Here is a 15,595-nt window from a genome sequence, read left to right as displayed (position 1 = left end):
GAAGAAAAAATAAAATAAATATAAAGAAAATGAAAGAGTGGATACCACTATAAGGTGATATGTGAGAAATGGGCAAAATGTGAGAAAAGAGGACAGAATGGTATAGAGTAGTTTGTGTGTCGTATAGCAGATACATCCCTTTCTGGTTGACCCTCCAGCTTATTCATCTTCTTCAGCTTCTTCATATGTGTATATGTGTATATATTATATTATACTGCACTAATACACTAATGTCATATGTGGAAGATGAAGAAAAAGTATGTACCCGAAAGTGCATAATAACAGGGAATGCTGTATGATTGTAGCACGGCTTTGCAGTTTAGTATAGAAATAAACATTTACCCATGTTGGATTCAATAGAATGTGTGTTTTGCAAATATATATGTTTTATGGGGTGTTTATACAGTTAGGGGGCGTACAACACACAAGATGCAGGCAGGGTGCTGTTTTGCAGAAGCTAAATTGCCAGCCAAGTAAATTCACATGCACAATTTTCATTCTAGGGTCTGTACAGGCCACGTATTTTATAAATCTATGCATATGGGCATTAAAGTCTTCAGTAGATTGAAACAGCAAAGTGGCTTTGCTTTAAAGTGGGCAAAGCTAAAACAACTGTTGGTGGGTGAGGCTTATTATGGCAGTGGGCATGGCCTATATTTTGGTGTGTGCACACATAGCATCCCTCCGCTTTTTTCACTCCAGTTCAATCACTGCCTACCATTAATGTCAGACTTACAGGCCTATGGTTTTGAGGCTGAGAACAGGATCCCTTTTTTTATTAGCAACTTGGATGTTGTAAAATACTGTAAAATTACTTGTTTAGACCCTTACTGAGGGCTGTGTTCTGTCTACCAAAATACCTACTCTTGCTCCACTGCTCTCTTTTATCTTTATTTGCCCCATGTTATATGACACACATACTGTATATGCAAAAAAAAAAAGTTGTGGAAGGAGTGCTGGCATTATGGAAATCAGGTGGATGACAATACATGTAAGATACAAATAAAGTACAGGTATGGGACCTGTTATCCAGAATGCTCGAGATCTGGGGTTTTCTGGATAAGGGATCTTTCTGTAATTTGGATCTCCATAACTCAAGTCTGCTAAAAATCTTTTAATTATGGAATAAACCCAATAGGATTGTTCTGCCCCCAATATGGATTAATTATAATTTTAGTTAAAATCAAGTACAGGTATAGGACCCGTTATCCAGAATGCTCGGGACCAAGGGTATTCCGGATAAGGGGTCTTTCCGTAATTTGGATCTTCATACCTTAAGTCTACTAAAAAATCAATAAAACATTAATTAAATCCAATAGGATTGTTTTGCATCCAATAAGGATTAATTATATCTTAGTTGGGATCAAATACAAGGTACAGTTTTATTATTACAGAGAAAAAGGAAATCAATTTTAAAAATCCAAATTATTTGATTATAATGGAGTCTATGGGAGACAGGCTTTCCGTAATTCTTTCTGGATAATGGGTTTCCGGATAAGGGGTCCGATACCTGTACAAGGTACTGTTTTATTATTACAGAGAAAAAGGAGATTAGAACTATTTGCTTATAATGAAGCCTATAGAAGATGGCCTTTCCGTAATTTGGAACTTGCTGGATAATGGATTTCTGGATAAAGGATCCCATACCTGTATAGTGCATTTATTTTTTGTACAATTATTTTTTTAAAAGGTTGTTTTTTAACACATTCCCTTACTTTTATGGTTGTATTGTCATTTATAGTTTAGGTCATGTTTGTTGATTGCTGCTTCCACCTGATAAATCTTACAATATTTTTGAGATAAAAAACACTGTGAATTACCTATCTTTTCTACATTATTACACAAGCTACCTACATTTTTACTTTGTTGGCTTCTTAAAGGACCTGCATTCTGAAAATGAAGAAGTCAAGCCAAATGCCGGAAACATTTGTGTCACGTCACATGCAAATGCACATAATATTCTGGCTGCTCAGAGGATCCAAGAAGACTGCTGTGGGAAGAGCATAACTGGGGAAAAATATCCCTCGTGGACTCATTTTGAAAAAGAGATACTACGAGCAAAGTGCAATAGATTACATCTACTGGAAGCTGAAGCTACCAACAGTTTAACTAAAACCAGCTGTGAACTGAATCACACAAGAAATCCATCAGCTTCACCTTCTGCCAGTTCTGGATATGTGGAGCCAACTTCACTTCCAAACAAATGCACTAAACCATTTAAAGTAAAACAGGGTGACTGGGATGAATCACAAAATCATGCAATAGTAAATCAGCTCTTGGAACAGCACAAAGGAAATATTCCATTTCATGAGCCTCATCTGTACATGGCTAATGCTGAGAAGACCAAATCTGTTCCAGATTACAAAGTATTGGCATTTCCAGATTTCTGGGGTCACCATTACCCATCCTATTCTCAGCCTCTAGCAGACAAGAAGTTTGGATCACAGAGGTGATTCCATTCAATTCATGTTTCAGAAATTGTATGTATACTGCAATCAGAAGACCTTAGTTTTGCCAAAGGCTGATCTAAAATTACTTCCAGAGGTTTTTGCACATATTGCTTCATGGTGGTGTATAGGATGCAGAGAGAACCAAAGAGAAACCATATTATTACAACAGCCAAAGCTGATCCTCTACCATGAAAAGGCCTCCTTTGACATCAAGGTGCCTGCACCTCCATGTGGCAATGTTTGCAGGAACATTCAGTACATTTAACATGTAAGCACAATTTTAAAAGGCTGTCCAGACTCTTTGTTAATTAACTGTGTTGTCCTTACCTGAGTCTGAAGTTGGCTATTTTATAGAGACAACATTGTTATTCAGTGGTATAGAGAATTCCAAGTTAAAGAACAAAGATATTTCAGCCTCATTTAGCAAATAACAAGGTTACAGACACATTAAAGCATTGTATCAGTCTCTTGTCCATAGTTCCAAGCATATCTAAGACAACAAACCAAGTTTTACCCCTGTAACTGACTTCCAGGTAGGCTTCCATAAGTATCTAGCAGAGCAAATAGGCATCCTCTCCAAACTTACCTTAACCAGCCTACAGACTGAGCCAACCCTGGCACTACTTTGTGTTTCCCAACAGTCTGGAAAACACTGTTGTCTGGGAAATATACATGATACCCTATTATGAATGCAGATATTATGTTGACCAGTCAGGATGATTTCAGCTGTACTGGTTGAAGGGCCTTTTAAAAAACAGGGATTTGGAAAATGTTTGCCCCATTTTCAACTGAGATTTGACTGTAGATGCCCAAATCTACAAATATACTGCAATTTTGACCCACAGCATGTTAGTGTCTTTATGGCCACCTGCAAAATCAAGGCAACCTCTATTTTTCTTTTTTTTTTCTTTAAATCACCCTTCAAATCAGTAACAAGATAAAAAAATGTTCAAATAGCAAACAGGTGAAAATGAATGCTACATGCAACTAAGTAGCTGTTTAAAGTATCCAAAATTTGAGCAGAGATAACTCAGCAGAGTTACAGAGGATACAGATTATGACATTTGATAGGGATAGGGACGCCTCAGTCTTTAAATCAAACTAATTTACTTTCACTATAACATAATATTTCTTTCAAAATATGTGTTTATCATCAGTAAAGTAAAATGCTATTTAGATTGCTGCATATCCATGGAGTGTGGTTTTCACTTCTCACTGCTTTAAAGTTTAATTTATCATGTTTGGTCTAACAGTGGCTAATGAAAAATGCATTATACTGTCACAAACCAGTCTGCCTCTGCTGTTAAACCCAATTGCAATGCAACATAAATCTATGGTGGTTATCTTAAGCAGGCATAAGGCAGTGTGCTATAAAATTGTATTTTCCCTAAATTTGGTGTTATAATATCATCAACCGGGTCTCAATAGGCAAAGATTAAACTCATTTGGGGACATCAGCATATATTCATACATATGTTCATTGGATAATAATAGACCATCTTGCTGTAAAATACGTTTAACATTTTTCTTTGCATATAGCTCTCTCTTACATCTATCTATTTATCTATCTATCCATCTATCTATCATCTATCATCTATCACTATATAATACACATAGTACACATATCATTCTCATTGTTTGGATTTTTAGGATTAGAAATTAGAAATGAGCACATTAAAAACACTGGCATGAGACTGATTAATAGATCATGCTGAATTAGCCACAAAACACACTAAATTAGTACACATAAGTGTTTTGTACCCAAATCTCATCTTGGTTTGGCACAAACTTACCAGAATAAGGTATCAATTATCATCAAGTTGCTTATTTTCTGCCAATGAGTATATTCTAGTATGGAGGTCCCTAACCCATATTCCACTGTAAAAAGCATTAGGGAGCATCACAAGCATGACAAATGTACCTGGGGGTAGCAAATAAGATCTGTGATTGGTTATTTTGTACCCCTATGTGGACTGGCAGCCTACAGGAGGTTTCTGTTTGTCAGTACACCTCGTTTTTATGCAATGAAAACTTGCCTGAAATTCAAAAATAAGCACCTTTTTTGAGGCCACTGAGAGCAACATCCAAGGGGTTGGAGAGCAACTCGTTGGGGACCACTGTTCTCACCATGGATCAGTGTTAAATGTTTTGGTCTAGCTTAGTTCATGATATGAATTGCCTGGAGGCTCATATAGTCAGTTCTTTGGTTCAACTATTTATCTACTTTGTCTGGAATTTATCCACAGATTCTTCATATTGCATTTCTAGGTACAAAATATTAGAAGATATCCAGCGCCATTTGAAACCTGCTGACCTCATTAATCGAACTGTATTTGACTTGGAAAACCCTAGGTAAAACTTTTGTTTTGTTCAGAACTATTGTCAAATAATTTATAATATTATGCTGCATTCTTGAAACTTACACTAAACCAAAATTAGATCTACTCAACCTTAAAAAGGGGTTTGCATGGAAAAAGTATTAATACTGATTTTATTAGCATTTGTGATAGTGTAACCTAGGTTTCATGGATTGGCTCCGCCATGGACTAGATTTGTAAATCATTTTACAGCTTAGCCCCACTACATTGAATGAAATGCTGTTTGTTTTAAGCAGCAAACACATTGATTGGATTTTTAAATTTTTAAAGCAAACACATTGATTTGATTCATACAGTCAACAAAGTGTTTAGTAACTATGCTAATCTGAAAGGATTCCCCAGTTTGAATTTTAGTTCATATGCCCCTTTGTAAACAGTGCCCAGATATAAAGAGGGACTTATGGTCTTATTTACTGATGTTGCAATACAAAGCACGTTACATCCCCTTATATGCTATTCTCAAAATTACATATATCTGTCTGTATGTGCTACCTTTTTTTTTTACCATGCAATAACACCAGTTTGCTGGCTATGGGTTACTATGCAGTGTTGGTAAATGAGACTCATTTTTAAACACTGGACAAAAGTACCCATAGCCAGTAACCCATAGCAACCAATCAATGATTGGCTTTTTTCAGCCAGCAGCAGGATGAACAATGAATTCAAACATTTGATTGGTTGCCATGTGTTACAGCCCAGTTGCAAATTTGCCCAGTGTTTATAAATGAGGCCCACTGCATCTTGTTCTTAATACAGGACTGCAGTGTAATCAGATAGCATAAACTCAGTTAATAAAGGTAATCCTTACACAGACATTGGTACTATATATATAATATTGTGGAAGTGGGTGATATTTATGTAATTCAGGCAAAAACATCTGATTAGTATTATGCATTCTTCTTTCAGTGTCTTGGAAAGCTGTGAGAAGGAGAATTGTTTGAAATTCTACTCCAAATTTGAATCAGGAAATCTTCGTAAAGTTATACAAGTTCGCGAGTAAGTCTATCAGTCAACAGATAATCACAAGCTTAAATGACATTTCGTACCTAATACTGTACTTTTTTCTGAATATTTTAGGTGAAAATTAACTTAGCATAAATGTAGCACAGTGGATTCATATAGTATGAACCCCTTATCTCTGAGACATTACTGTAATTAAAATGATATAATATTTTGCCAACATCTGATTATGCCAAGGGATTTACATAGTCCATTCTGAAAAAGATGAAATATTTGTATGGGGATACAGTACATGTAATATGTCTGCTCACACCGTGTAGACCTCATTGGAATTGGAGGGAGTAGCACTTAGTATTGATTTTCTTTTGCTTAGTTAGGAATTTAACCTAACCTATAAGAAAATAGGACTTATGGGGCAAAATGATCAAGAAATAATGAATGTTTCTATATGATATCCTTCTCGTCATTCACTCTTATTTCTGTAATAGGTTTGAATATGATCTGATTATGAACGCTGATGTTAATACTGACCAGCATCACCAGTGGTTCTATTTTGAAGTCAGTGCAATGAAAGCTAATGTTCCTTATCGCTTCAATGTCATTAACTGTGAAAAGGTGAACAGCCAGTTTAATTATGGTAAGTTCAAACTGGAGCAGGAGATAGTCAGAGCTATCAAACTGTGATGTTTGCTAAGCAGCCACTGCTACACAGCGGGGAATAATGCATGATAGAGCTCTTCTACTGGGGTCACCAGGCACTATTCACATGTGCCAGCATGGAACCCCAGAGGCATGCTACAGAGATCTTCATGTTTGTGCTACAATTCAGCAGTGTGCTTTAACCAGCAGATACCTATTACTAGCACTTTTGATACAGTATATATTAAGGGTGTGTAATTCGTGTAATACTGTAGATTCATATGCTCAGAATCTGCAATCATGTATGTATTAGGGGAATTGAACCAGATTTTTAAATCATTTGATTGGTAGCCTGATAAATTGATGCTAAGCATTATCTAATTTATGTCTAGCTATGTGATTAACTGGAATAATCTGAACTTACTAAGCAACTACCCATAACGAAGTGACTAACAAAGCTCTCAAGCTGTGTGGCCATAACCCACTGTAGAAGTATACAACTCCATTCTCTTTTCCTTCACCATATTTTTTTTCTTTCAATTTTGTGTTTATACTACTTCTTCAAGTGGGATGAAACAGTGTTAACTAATTAGCAGTAATTGCTATTTGAATGAAATTAAATACATGAGCAGACTGAAGACATAAATATGAGGCAATATTCCTTAATGAAACTCTAAAGAAAACAATGTGTCACTATCCTGCCAATTTGTAATGCAGCAACAATGCCTGCTTTTCCTCTCACTAATTAGAGTAATAATAAAAGTACATTTTGTGTTTGCTGGGAAATGTAGACTTGTGATCATCTCTAATTATTTTAATTAATAATGACTGTTGTGGAGTTAAAAAGGATTCTCTCCTAAACAAAACTCCAAATGAATAATTTATAAACGACTCCTCAAGACTGAATGCATGTGAAATGTGGGGGAATGTGTTTTATGTGTCTATATATATATATATATATATATAAATAAATATAAATATGCGTGAGTGTATGTGTATATATATATATGTGTGTGTGTGTGTGTTTGTTTCTCTCTCTCTCTCTATATATATATATTTATTTATATATATAAATATCCACATTAATTAGTACTGGTATGGGATCCTTTATCCAGAAACCCATTATCCCGATATCTAGAGAGCTCCAAATTATGGGAAGCCCATAATTTTGGTCAAATAATTTAAAAATGTACCTGATCACAAAGCCACCCGAAGTTGTCTCGCAAGGAAACTTTGGGCCACTTCAGAAAACCAAAGCAATGCGTATGCCATTCCTCCGGCGATTTACATTGTTGCCAGTGGGATGGCATGTTGGGGAGATTAGTTGCCCGCAATAGCGATGATTTATTGTGGGTGACTAATCTCCCCATGTGCCACTGCCCTTAAGATACAGAGATCCAAATTATGGAAAGATCCCTTATCTGGAAAACCTAAGCTCCCAAGCATTCTGCATAAAAGGTCCCATGCCTGTATATACATTGCCATGTCATACATACATACCTTTTAATATACAATTATAATAAAGAAGGCTAGGCACAGGTATTAATGTATTGCTCAAACTCTTTTGGATTGTAGGTATGCAACCTGTTTTATATTCAGTGAAGGATGCAATCTGTGGAAAGAATTACTGGGTGAGAACTGGCTATGACATCTGTTATTACAAGTGAGTATGTGATGGTCATTCATTACTTCTTTTTGGATTCAATTACAATTGAAATACTTAGTGGAATTGATAGATGGTCAGGGAGATATCGAGGTATTATGGTAATTGTTCATCTTTATGCCCTCTCAGGTACCCCAACATTCAAGTAACCTTTATACTAATAATATAGCTATCTATACACATTGGCTTTCAAGATCCAGGTGCTAAATTTCTTTTTCCATTTAATTCCTGGTTTGCTCTGTATACATAATATACTGTATCAGCAACAGAATGTATTATATCCCCTGCACTACTTGACCAATGCTCAGTTTTTCATCTTAGTATGATTTTGTGCAGTAAACTGCTGAAATAATCTCAATGTTTTTTATAGTGACAGATTAAGAAGCTATCTAAAAATCGTGACTCCACCCCCATCGCTTTAAAATCCTTACACCTGAAAACCAATCATGCTTTTCCCAATATTTTTAACCCTTGTTCCTCAATACTGGTCAGTAGTCTCTTTACTTCTGACAAGTGTAGTACTGTTAGAGAAATTAAAGGAAATCTGCAGTGCTTTACTATAGATCCATGCTGCTTTAGGTTAACCTACAATAGCATTTCATTAAAGAGAACCCTAAAATATATATGTATAAAGTGGACAGCTTTACTTCCCCATACTGCAGTTATTCTCAAAAACATAGAAAATGTTTGTTGGAAGGGAGGTAAAATTTACACAGGTACGATGTGAGAACCAAACTTGGTTTATGGACTGTATGGCCATTGTACTGGAGAAATAAGAACAATGGCCTTAGAGAAGAAATGTATCTGGCACTCCCAGATAAGCCTTGAGAGACACTACAGTACATAAAGGTTACATAAAGGTTAGCAGTCTATGGTGCTACATAATAGAGAAATACTTAAACACAGCTGACGCATGGATGGTCTAAAACCCCCTGGGAATTATCGATAGCAGCCAAACAAATTAAAAATCCCAACACTCAAATTTAAAGATGTTTTAAATATAGTCAATAATGAAGTTTAATTAAGACTAAGAAAACATCACCTACTATGTGGACTCTACTAGTACATTTAAACCTACTGTACAATTATATATTTTAGAAAATTGAAATTATGGTACAAAGTTATCATTTAATATTGCCCCAACTAAAACAACAATCTGAAGACTAACCAGTGATTCTAATATAACATCATATGTGGGTGTCTTTGCTATATATATTTGATAGAACACCAGCCTGAAAGATTTCTTTAAGAAACATTATAAAATGCCTTAAATTGAGGTACCAAAAAGAACTATTAGCCTCCACATCTTCGTGTATATTTTTATCCCCTTGGTTCGGGAATTGGTAGGGCTAGAGAAACTCTTAAAGCACACAAGGATATTTGATTAAAGCAAATTTACAGCTTTTAGATTTCCATCAGTGTTCATTATACACTCCAGTACAACAGAGATGATGGAAATTGTCAAAGAAGTTCTGCACAATATTCTTTAAAGCTGCAAGGTTAGGCAACACCATAATTGGTATTGTTCAGGAAAACCGCTTGACATGTACTTCTGGGCACAATACAGCTTATGTGTAAAGTGCAAATAATTACTGTTCTTGAATTTAGAAGAAAATTGTGCTTTTTTTGAAGGAAGAGTAGTTTTTAACAAGAGCTAGTGTTCATATTTTTAATCTGGCCCTGGGCCTAAGAATTAAAGACCCTCAGATATATTTTAATAGAATTTTGTGGGCACAATATATACTAGAGCAGTAGCCAGAACAACCGAGTGTTTGCTTTTATTATTCTATGATATTCAAAAGCTAATAGACCAGGACAACGTTACCATGTTTTTGCATAACCTACTGTTATTTCAATACTGAGCTTTTTACTGTATAATACCATCAATGACATGTCAGTCATAGATATATTGAAGTTCATTGGTCTGAAACAAGGACAGACTGGTCCACCGACAGCCTAAAAAATGTCTTGCTCTTTAAAAGGATCTCATCTGCTACTGAGGTTGAAATTCCAACCAGCAAAGTGAGTTTTACTCACATTCTTTGGGTCTTTCCCTGATTTTCCAAACTGCTCAAGCATTAACCAACTTCTTATTTCCTGGACAGAGTGCAGTTCAACTCTCAGCACATTTCTGGGGTCATGATTTATCACTCATAACAACTCTATTGGCTTTTTCAATACAGCTCCTGTTATATCCATATTTCATCTATCTCAGAGCTTTTTAGGAGAGATATGCTTTCCTAACTACTGTGCCACACTACTTATGAACTTTTACTTTACTACTGTAAAATTATAGAAATTATAGAATTATAGTGCACATCCACATACTGTATGTTTCAGGGCTATCTGCATTGTTGGTTGCAAAATATTTTTTATATTTAAGGGAGGAGGTCAATGTACTTCACTAGTGCAACTGACATCACTGACATTCTGTTACTAACATTATTATATTAAGTTTCATACAAGAGATGATGGGCCTGATTCACTAAAGGGCGATAAAACGTGCGCTATTCTTATTGTGCGCTAAATTTTTTACTGCCGCTTAATTTTGGCGATTTTTCGCACAATTCACTATAAGCATACTCGCGCTTTTTTACGCGCGATATTGCAAGCGTTATTTAACTCGCGAAAGACTATTTCAATGCGGTATTTGCCTGTACATGCGCTAAATTACGCGAATAATCGCCGAATATGAATGGTAGCATAGAAATAGTGTATAAAAATTGTCGAAGCATATAAATGGTGTATACAAATATTAGCCACATATAAATAGTAGCCACTAGTGATGAGCAAATGTGTTCTGGTTTCTTTAGTGAAAAATTAGCAAATCTTTCGAAAGATCCCCGAAACGGCAAAAATGTTGTGCGGGCAAAAAAATTGTTGCCCGTTACTATTATTTTTTGACACATGTGCGGTGAATTTTTGCGTGGCGAATTTTTTCATGCGTTTTGCCATTGGCGGATTGTTTTGCGAAACGCATGAAAAAATCCGCCGCGAAAAAATTCAACGCACGTCCAAAAATTTGCTGCGAATCCATGCCTGGCGAAACATTTTATCACTTGTAGCCAAATAGAAATAGTTGCGCAAATGAACGCACGCCATGAAATACCCCATGCGAAAATGGCGATTTTTCGCACGCGATAATACTATGGTGAATTGCGCGCAAGTTATTTTGCGTTTTTTAACGCGAAAAAGCGTGCGATAATTTTTATCGCCCTTTAGTGAATCAGGCCCGATATCTGTTCTAATATAATATAGGAATATATTACAGTCACATATTATATCTATGTTTTTTTGTTGTTATTTTTAGAAACCTATTTTGCTATCGGGCATCAGATGAAAAAAAGAAGAGAAGAAGAAGATATTATACACTTTCTTTTACACAAAAATTTCCCCATATGGATGATGTCTGCTACCTGGCTTATCATTTTCCTTATACCTTTACAGCACTTATGGTAAGATTTAGCTGAATACAGTAACAGCAAACATTATAAAAGAAACTAACTTTGGTGGCTTTGCAACCATCTCTGTAGTAAATAATTGTTCATCTTTATTGGGTTGTATTGCTTTCAAAGTCATAGTGACAGAAGATCCTATTTTATTTACGGTTTTCTTGTTGTTGCTGTAGTAGACAAAATATGGCATTGTATACCACTAGTACTTTATAGAGCTCTACATGTCAATGAGAGAAAAGCACTGCAAATAGCTCTTCTACAGCACAATTACTTACTAAGCAATACACAATATTTTTGGGCCCCTCCATAAGTTTTATATTAATGTTATTAAAATTCTCATTACATGGAAGATGAAACCAGTGCAATTAACATCAGAATTTATAATCAGCCCTGTAACATCAGTTTATATGAGGTGTAAATCTCATTTTATGCTTAATGATTTGTGATGACCTCTAAGCTTAGCATCTCAGAATACACTGGGCATGTGAGTGTCACTGACTCATAATAAAATCCAAGAGGGAACTCCTGTGCACAACTTTGAAGACCTGAATCATTGCTCTTATAGAGATTATAAAACTGATGTCAGACAAATATGTTTAAAACAAAATTGTTACATCTTACCCAAGAAAAGGATGTTAATCCAAATCCTCTCTTTTTGCAGCAGACAGCTGCAGCCACATTTCCCTTGTGCATTCTAGTCAGATGGGCAACAATAAAGTTTTCTATATATGTTCTCAGTATAAAGGGCACTTCTGGAGGAAAAATAATGGGACTGTTGAAAAACTTTTCCGCTTTCAAAAATATTCTCTCTCTCTCATACACTTACATTTTCTATATATTTCCTTTTAGAATGTAAGCTCTTGCGAGCAGGACCCTCCCCCTAGTGTCTCCGATCCTCATCCAAATGTAACTGCAAACCATTTTTGTGAATTGTTTATATGTACATGTTAACTGTTCTGTCTTTTGTACCCCTCTATTCTGTAAAACGCTGCGTAAATTGATTGCGCTATATAAATAATAATAGTAATATTAATAATTTATATTAAATGACCTCATGGATCTTGGATTTATTTCCCACTCTTTGTTTACACCAGCTGGTGTTTTTGTCTCTAAAGTAAGCATCCATCATATCTCCACATCTCTTTTCATTTTTCCTATCTTCCAATGCTTTATACCCTTAGAAGAAACATTTTTCATCACCTCCATGCATGTCCAATATGTGATCAGCTATCGCCTATGATGCATCCCTTCTACTTATGCACACTCTATCACAATCCTCTTGATGTCTTTCCTATAAACTGTTTGGTACAAATACATGTGGCTATTTATATTACATTAGTAGTTCAACAGTTACTATATGTATATAGGGAATATGTTTATATTCCCTGTCAGTCCTAATAAAAAACATATTTAGCAAGTTACATGCTTTGCAAATTCTTACACCCACATCTGAAGGCACCCACATACTTCAACCAACTAGTTGCCGTTATCATTTTTTATAATATACTTGGGGATAAATAATTGGCTAACTACTGTTTTTTCTACAGGTAAAACTTGTAAATAAAAAGTGTTCAACAAAGATTTAAGTTTTGCTCAGTGTGTCTGTTTGAACTTGTTGACTTTCTATTTTATACTGTAATATTTAGGTGCTCTCTGGTGAATTTAAAAGGCTTTACTATAAGAATGAGTGCCTGTACTTCTTAGACTATGATTAGGACAAAGGTTTTACTTAGCAATAGCTGCACAAATATAACAGATGGCTTCATTTATTGTAGATTTATTGGTGATTCTGACCATAATTACAGACTTATTTTTGAGACTAATAACGCTGTTTAAGGAACTTGTGCAGACAAGGCCAATTCTTGGCCATTTGCAAACTAATCAATATCTTGTAAAGACTTGTATTGAGCAAATTCTTGACATAAATTCTTTCTTTTTCAACAGTCCCACTTAGAGCTCTTACAGCAAAGGCACAATTCTAAGACAATATACTTTAAGCAGCAAACCCTATGTCACACATTGGGTGGAAATGCATGTCCCCTGGTTACTATTACTGCAATGCCTTCAGCAAAACGGAGAAGTCACTACCAAGAATTACGTAAGTACATTCAAAATCAACAACATTTATGAACATATTTTAATGCTTGGGAAGTTAACCCGACATGTGCCAGATCAGACTTTATTCTAGATTTAATGGAAACAGTCTGGTCTCCACAACACGTTATCCAGTGGTCATTTCTGTATAGAAACTTATGTGACAAGTTACACAACAGTACAATACTACACATAGAAAACTTGCCACCACTTAATAAATATGGGCTGCAGAACAGTTAAATGACAAGGACAGCATGGAACAGGTAAATAGCTACTGCTAAATCAGAGTGGGGTGCCTACAGTGACTGTAAGCTCTTATCTACTGAAATCGTCAGAAAAGTTCTGTATTGTGTGAAAGATGGTGGCTCTGCTATGAAAGAGCCAATGTACGTTTTAAAGAAAAGGAGTGCTTGCATGCCGCCATCTTTTCCAAGGGTCCCACGGGTCTCCTCTGCACAGTATAGAACATTTTGAAAGATTTCTGTACTGGTAGTGGGCCATGTACCTTGGGCAATGCAATTTTAAAGAACAGGTTCACAAGCTGGTGGCAGGAGGTAAGTGATTACAGTAAATGGAGGTTGCTGAACAAATTGACACCCCCCGGGGACTTTACGACATAAGATTCTTGGAGTGTGTACAGTATAGATAACTATAATGCTAGCTTTAAGTGTGCTATGCTAATTGCAAACAGATATTTGCATGTATTTTCTGTGTAGTTAGTTAGTTAGTTTGAAGAGAATATGGCAGAGAATTTCAGAAAAATGAAGAAAAAGAGAAACTGTGCAGCCCACATCTGAAAAATCTTGAAAAACAAAGGTCAGGAATTTCATAAAAGGTGCTTGAATGATGAACTTATGATTCATTTAATATTGAAATACCTCTTTGTAAAAAAAAAAAAAAAGTAAAAGGTTGCTCAAATGCAAGTTCATTTTTGCATAGAAAATAATGGAACAGAGTTTTGAAAATAGCATCATAAAGCTCAAATGAACGGCACCCTGTATCTCAGCTTCTCTGCCTGGGGTATTGTGTACTAAGCACATTCATAGCAGCATTAACACTGTACCACTGATCAGTGATGCCCAAGATCAGCTTTAGTTTGCCTTCTTATAGTAGAACCAGTTCTGATTGCATTGTCGGTACAATACACCGCTTCTAGTAGATCTCCGGATGAATACAGTCTGGGCTGTGATTTCATACACTTTGAGAGGTGCTGATGATTGAAGAACTCTGGCAAACGCTGACAGGCCTTATGTGAGTGATGATGCTAAGGAATTCAAGCTGGATATTTTATCACACCGAATTGCTTTACAGCACATTGCCTTCAACTTTCTTTTCTGCAGAGTGATTCAGTGACAGGATTATACAGCTATTTATTTCCTGCCAAATGTCAGAAATTAGGTAAAACCATAAAGAGGAAGGTAGAGTAAAAGTACAGATAATTTATTTTATAAGGCTTTATGTAGTAGAGGAGCAATAATAAAGCCCTTTGATGTTTCGCAAGCAGTAATTAATTTGGCATCTGCAGCACAAAATCATTAACATGAAACTTCACCTTAATTAAGTGCAGGTTATCTGGCATATAAAGGAAGCACAAATATTTCTCTCTTATTAAAATATCGTGTAAAGCAGCTACCTGTAGGCCAAGTCTATTACAACGATCCAGTCCTTCCTCTCTAACATGATTTATATTAATTAAGCACCTTTTGTAGTGATTGTGACAGCCATCAGAGCTGCAAGGCCTACTACTGCCCTACTTTCTATAGGATACAATGGCTTTAGGTCTTAAAGGGCCAGTAGTAACTATGAATGAAAACACAATATCAATATGGTCATGTCAATTTAGTCTGTACTTTTGCAAATTTTCTATAAAACACAGAGGTCATTTACTATTAAGAGAAGTCATTTTCCAACGATTCACTGAATGCAATAGGTGAGGATTTGTATAGAGAACAGATA

General features: G+C 35.7%; 1 protein-coding gene across 1 annotated transcript in view; it reads left to right on the top strand.

Annotated features, from left to right (window-relative positions):
• Positions 1–15,595, top strand: part of agbl1 (ATP/GTP binding protein-like 1) — a 247,638-nt gene that overhangs the window by 58,664 nt on the left and 173,379 nt on the right. The window contains exons 11-17 of the mRNA XM_002933316.4: positions 1,881–2,449; positions 4,719–4,802; positions 5,735–5,824; positions 6,277–6,425; positions 8,003–8,090; positions 11,401–11,545; positions 13,490–13,643. Of these exons, the coding sequence (XP_002933362.2) occupies positions 1,881–2,449; positions 4,719–4,802; positions 5,735–5,824; positions 6,277–6,425; positions 8,003–8,090; positions 11,401–11,545; positions 13,490–13,643 (1,279 nt within the window). The remainder of the gene's footprint in view (positions 1–1,880; positions 2,450–4,718; positions 4,803–5,734; positions 5,825–6,276; positions 6,426–8,002; positions 8,091–11,400; positions 11,546–13,489; positions 13,644–15,595) is intronic.

The sequence above is a fragment of the Xenopus tropicalis genome, chromosome 3 (assembly GCF_000004195.4).
Source record: "Xenopus tropicalis strain Nigerian chromosome 3, UCB_Xtro_10.0, whole genome shotgun sequence".
Taxonomy (NCBI): Eukaryota; Metazoa; Chordata; class Amphibia; order Anura; family Pipidae; genus Xenopus; species Xenopus tropicalis.
The sequence above is the reverse complement of the archived record's forward strand: the minus strand, read 5'-3'. Positions and strand labels throughout refer to the sequence as shown.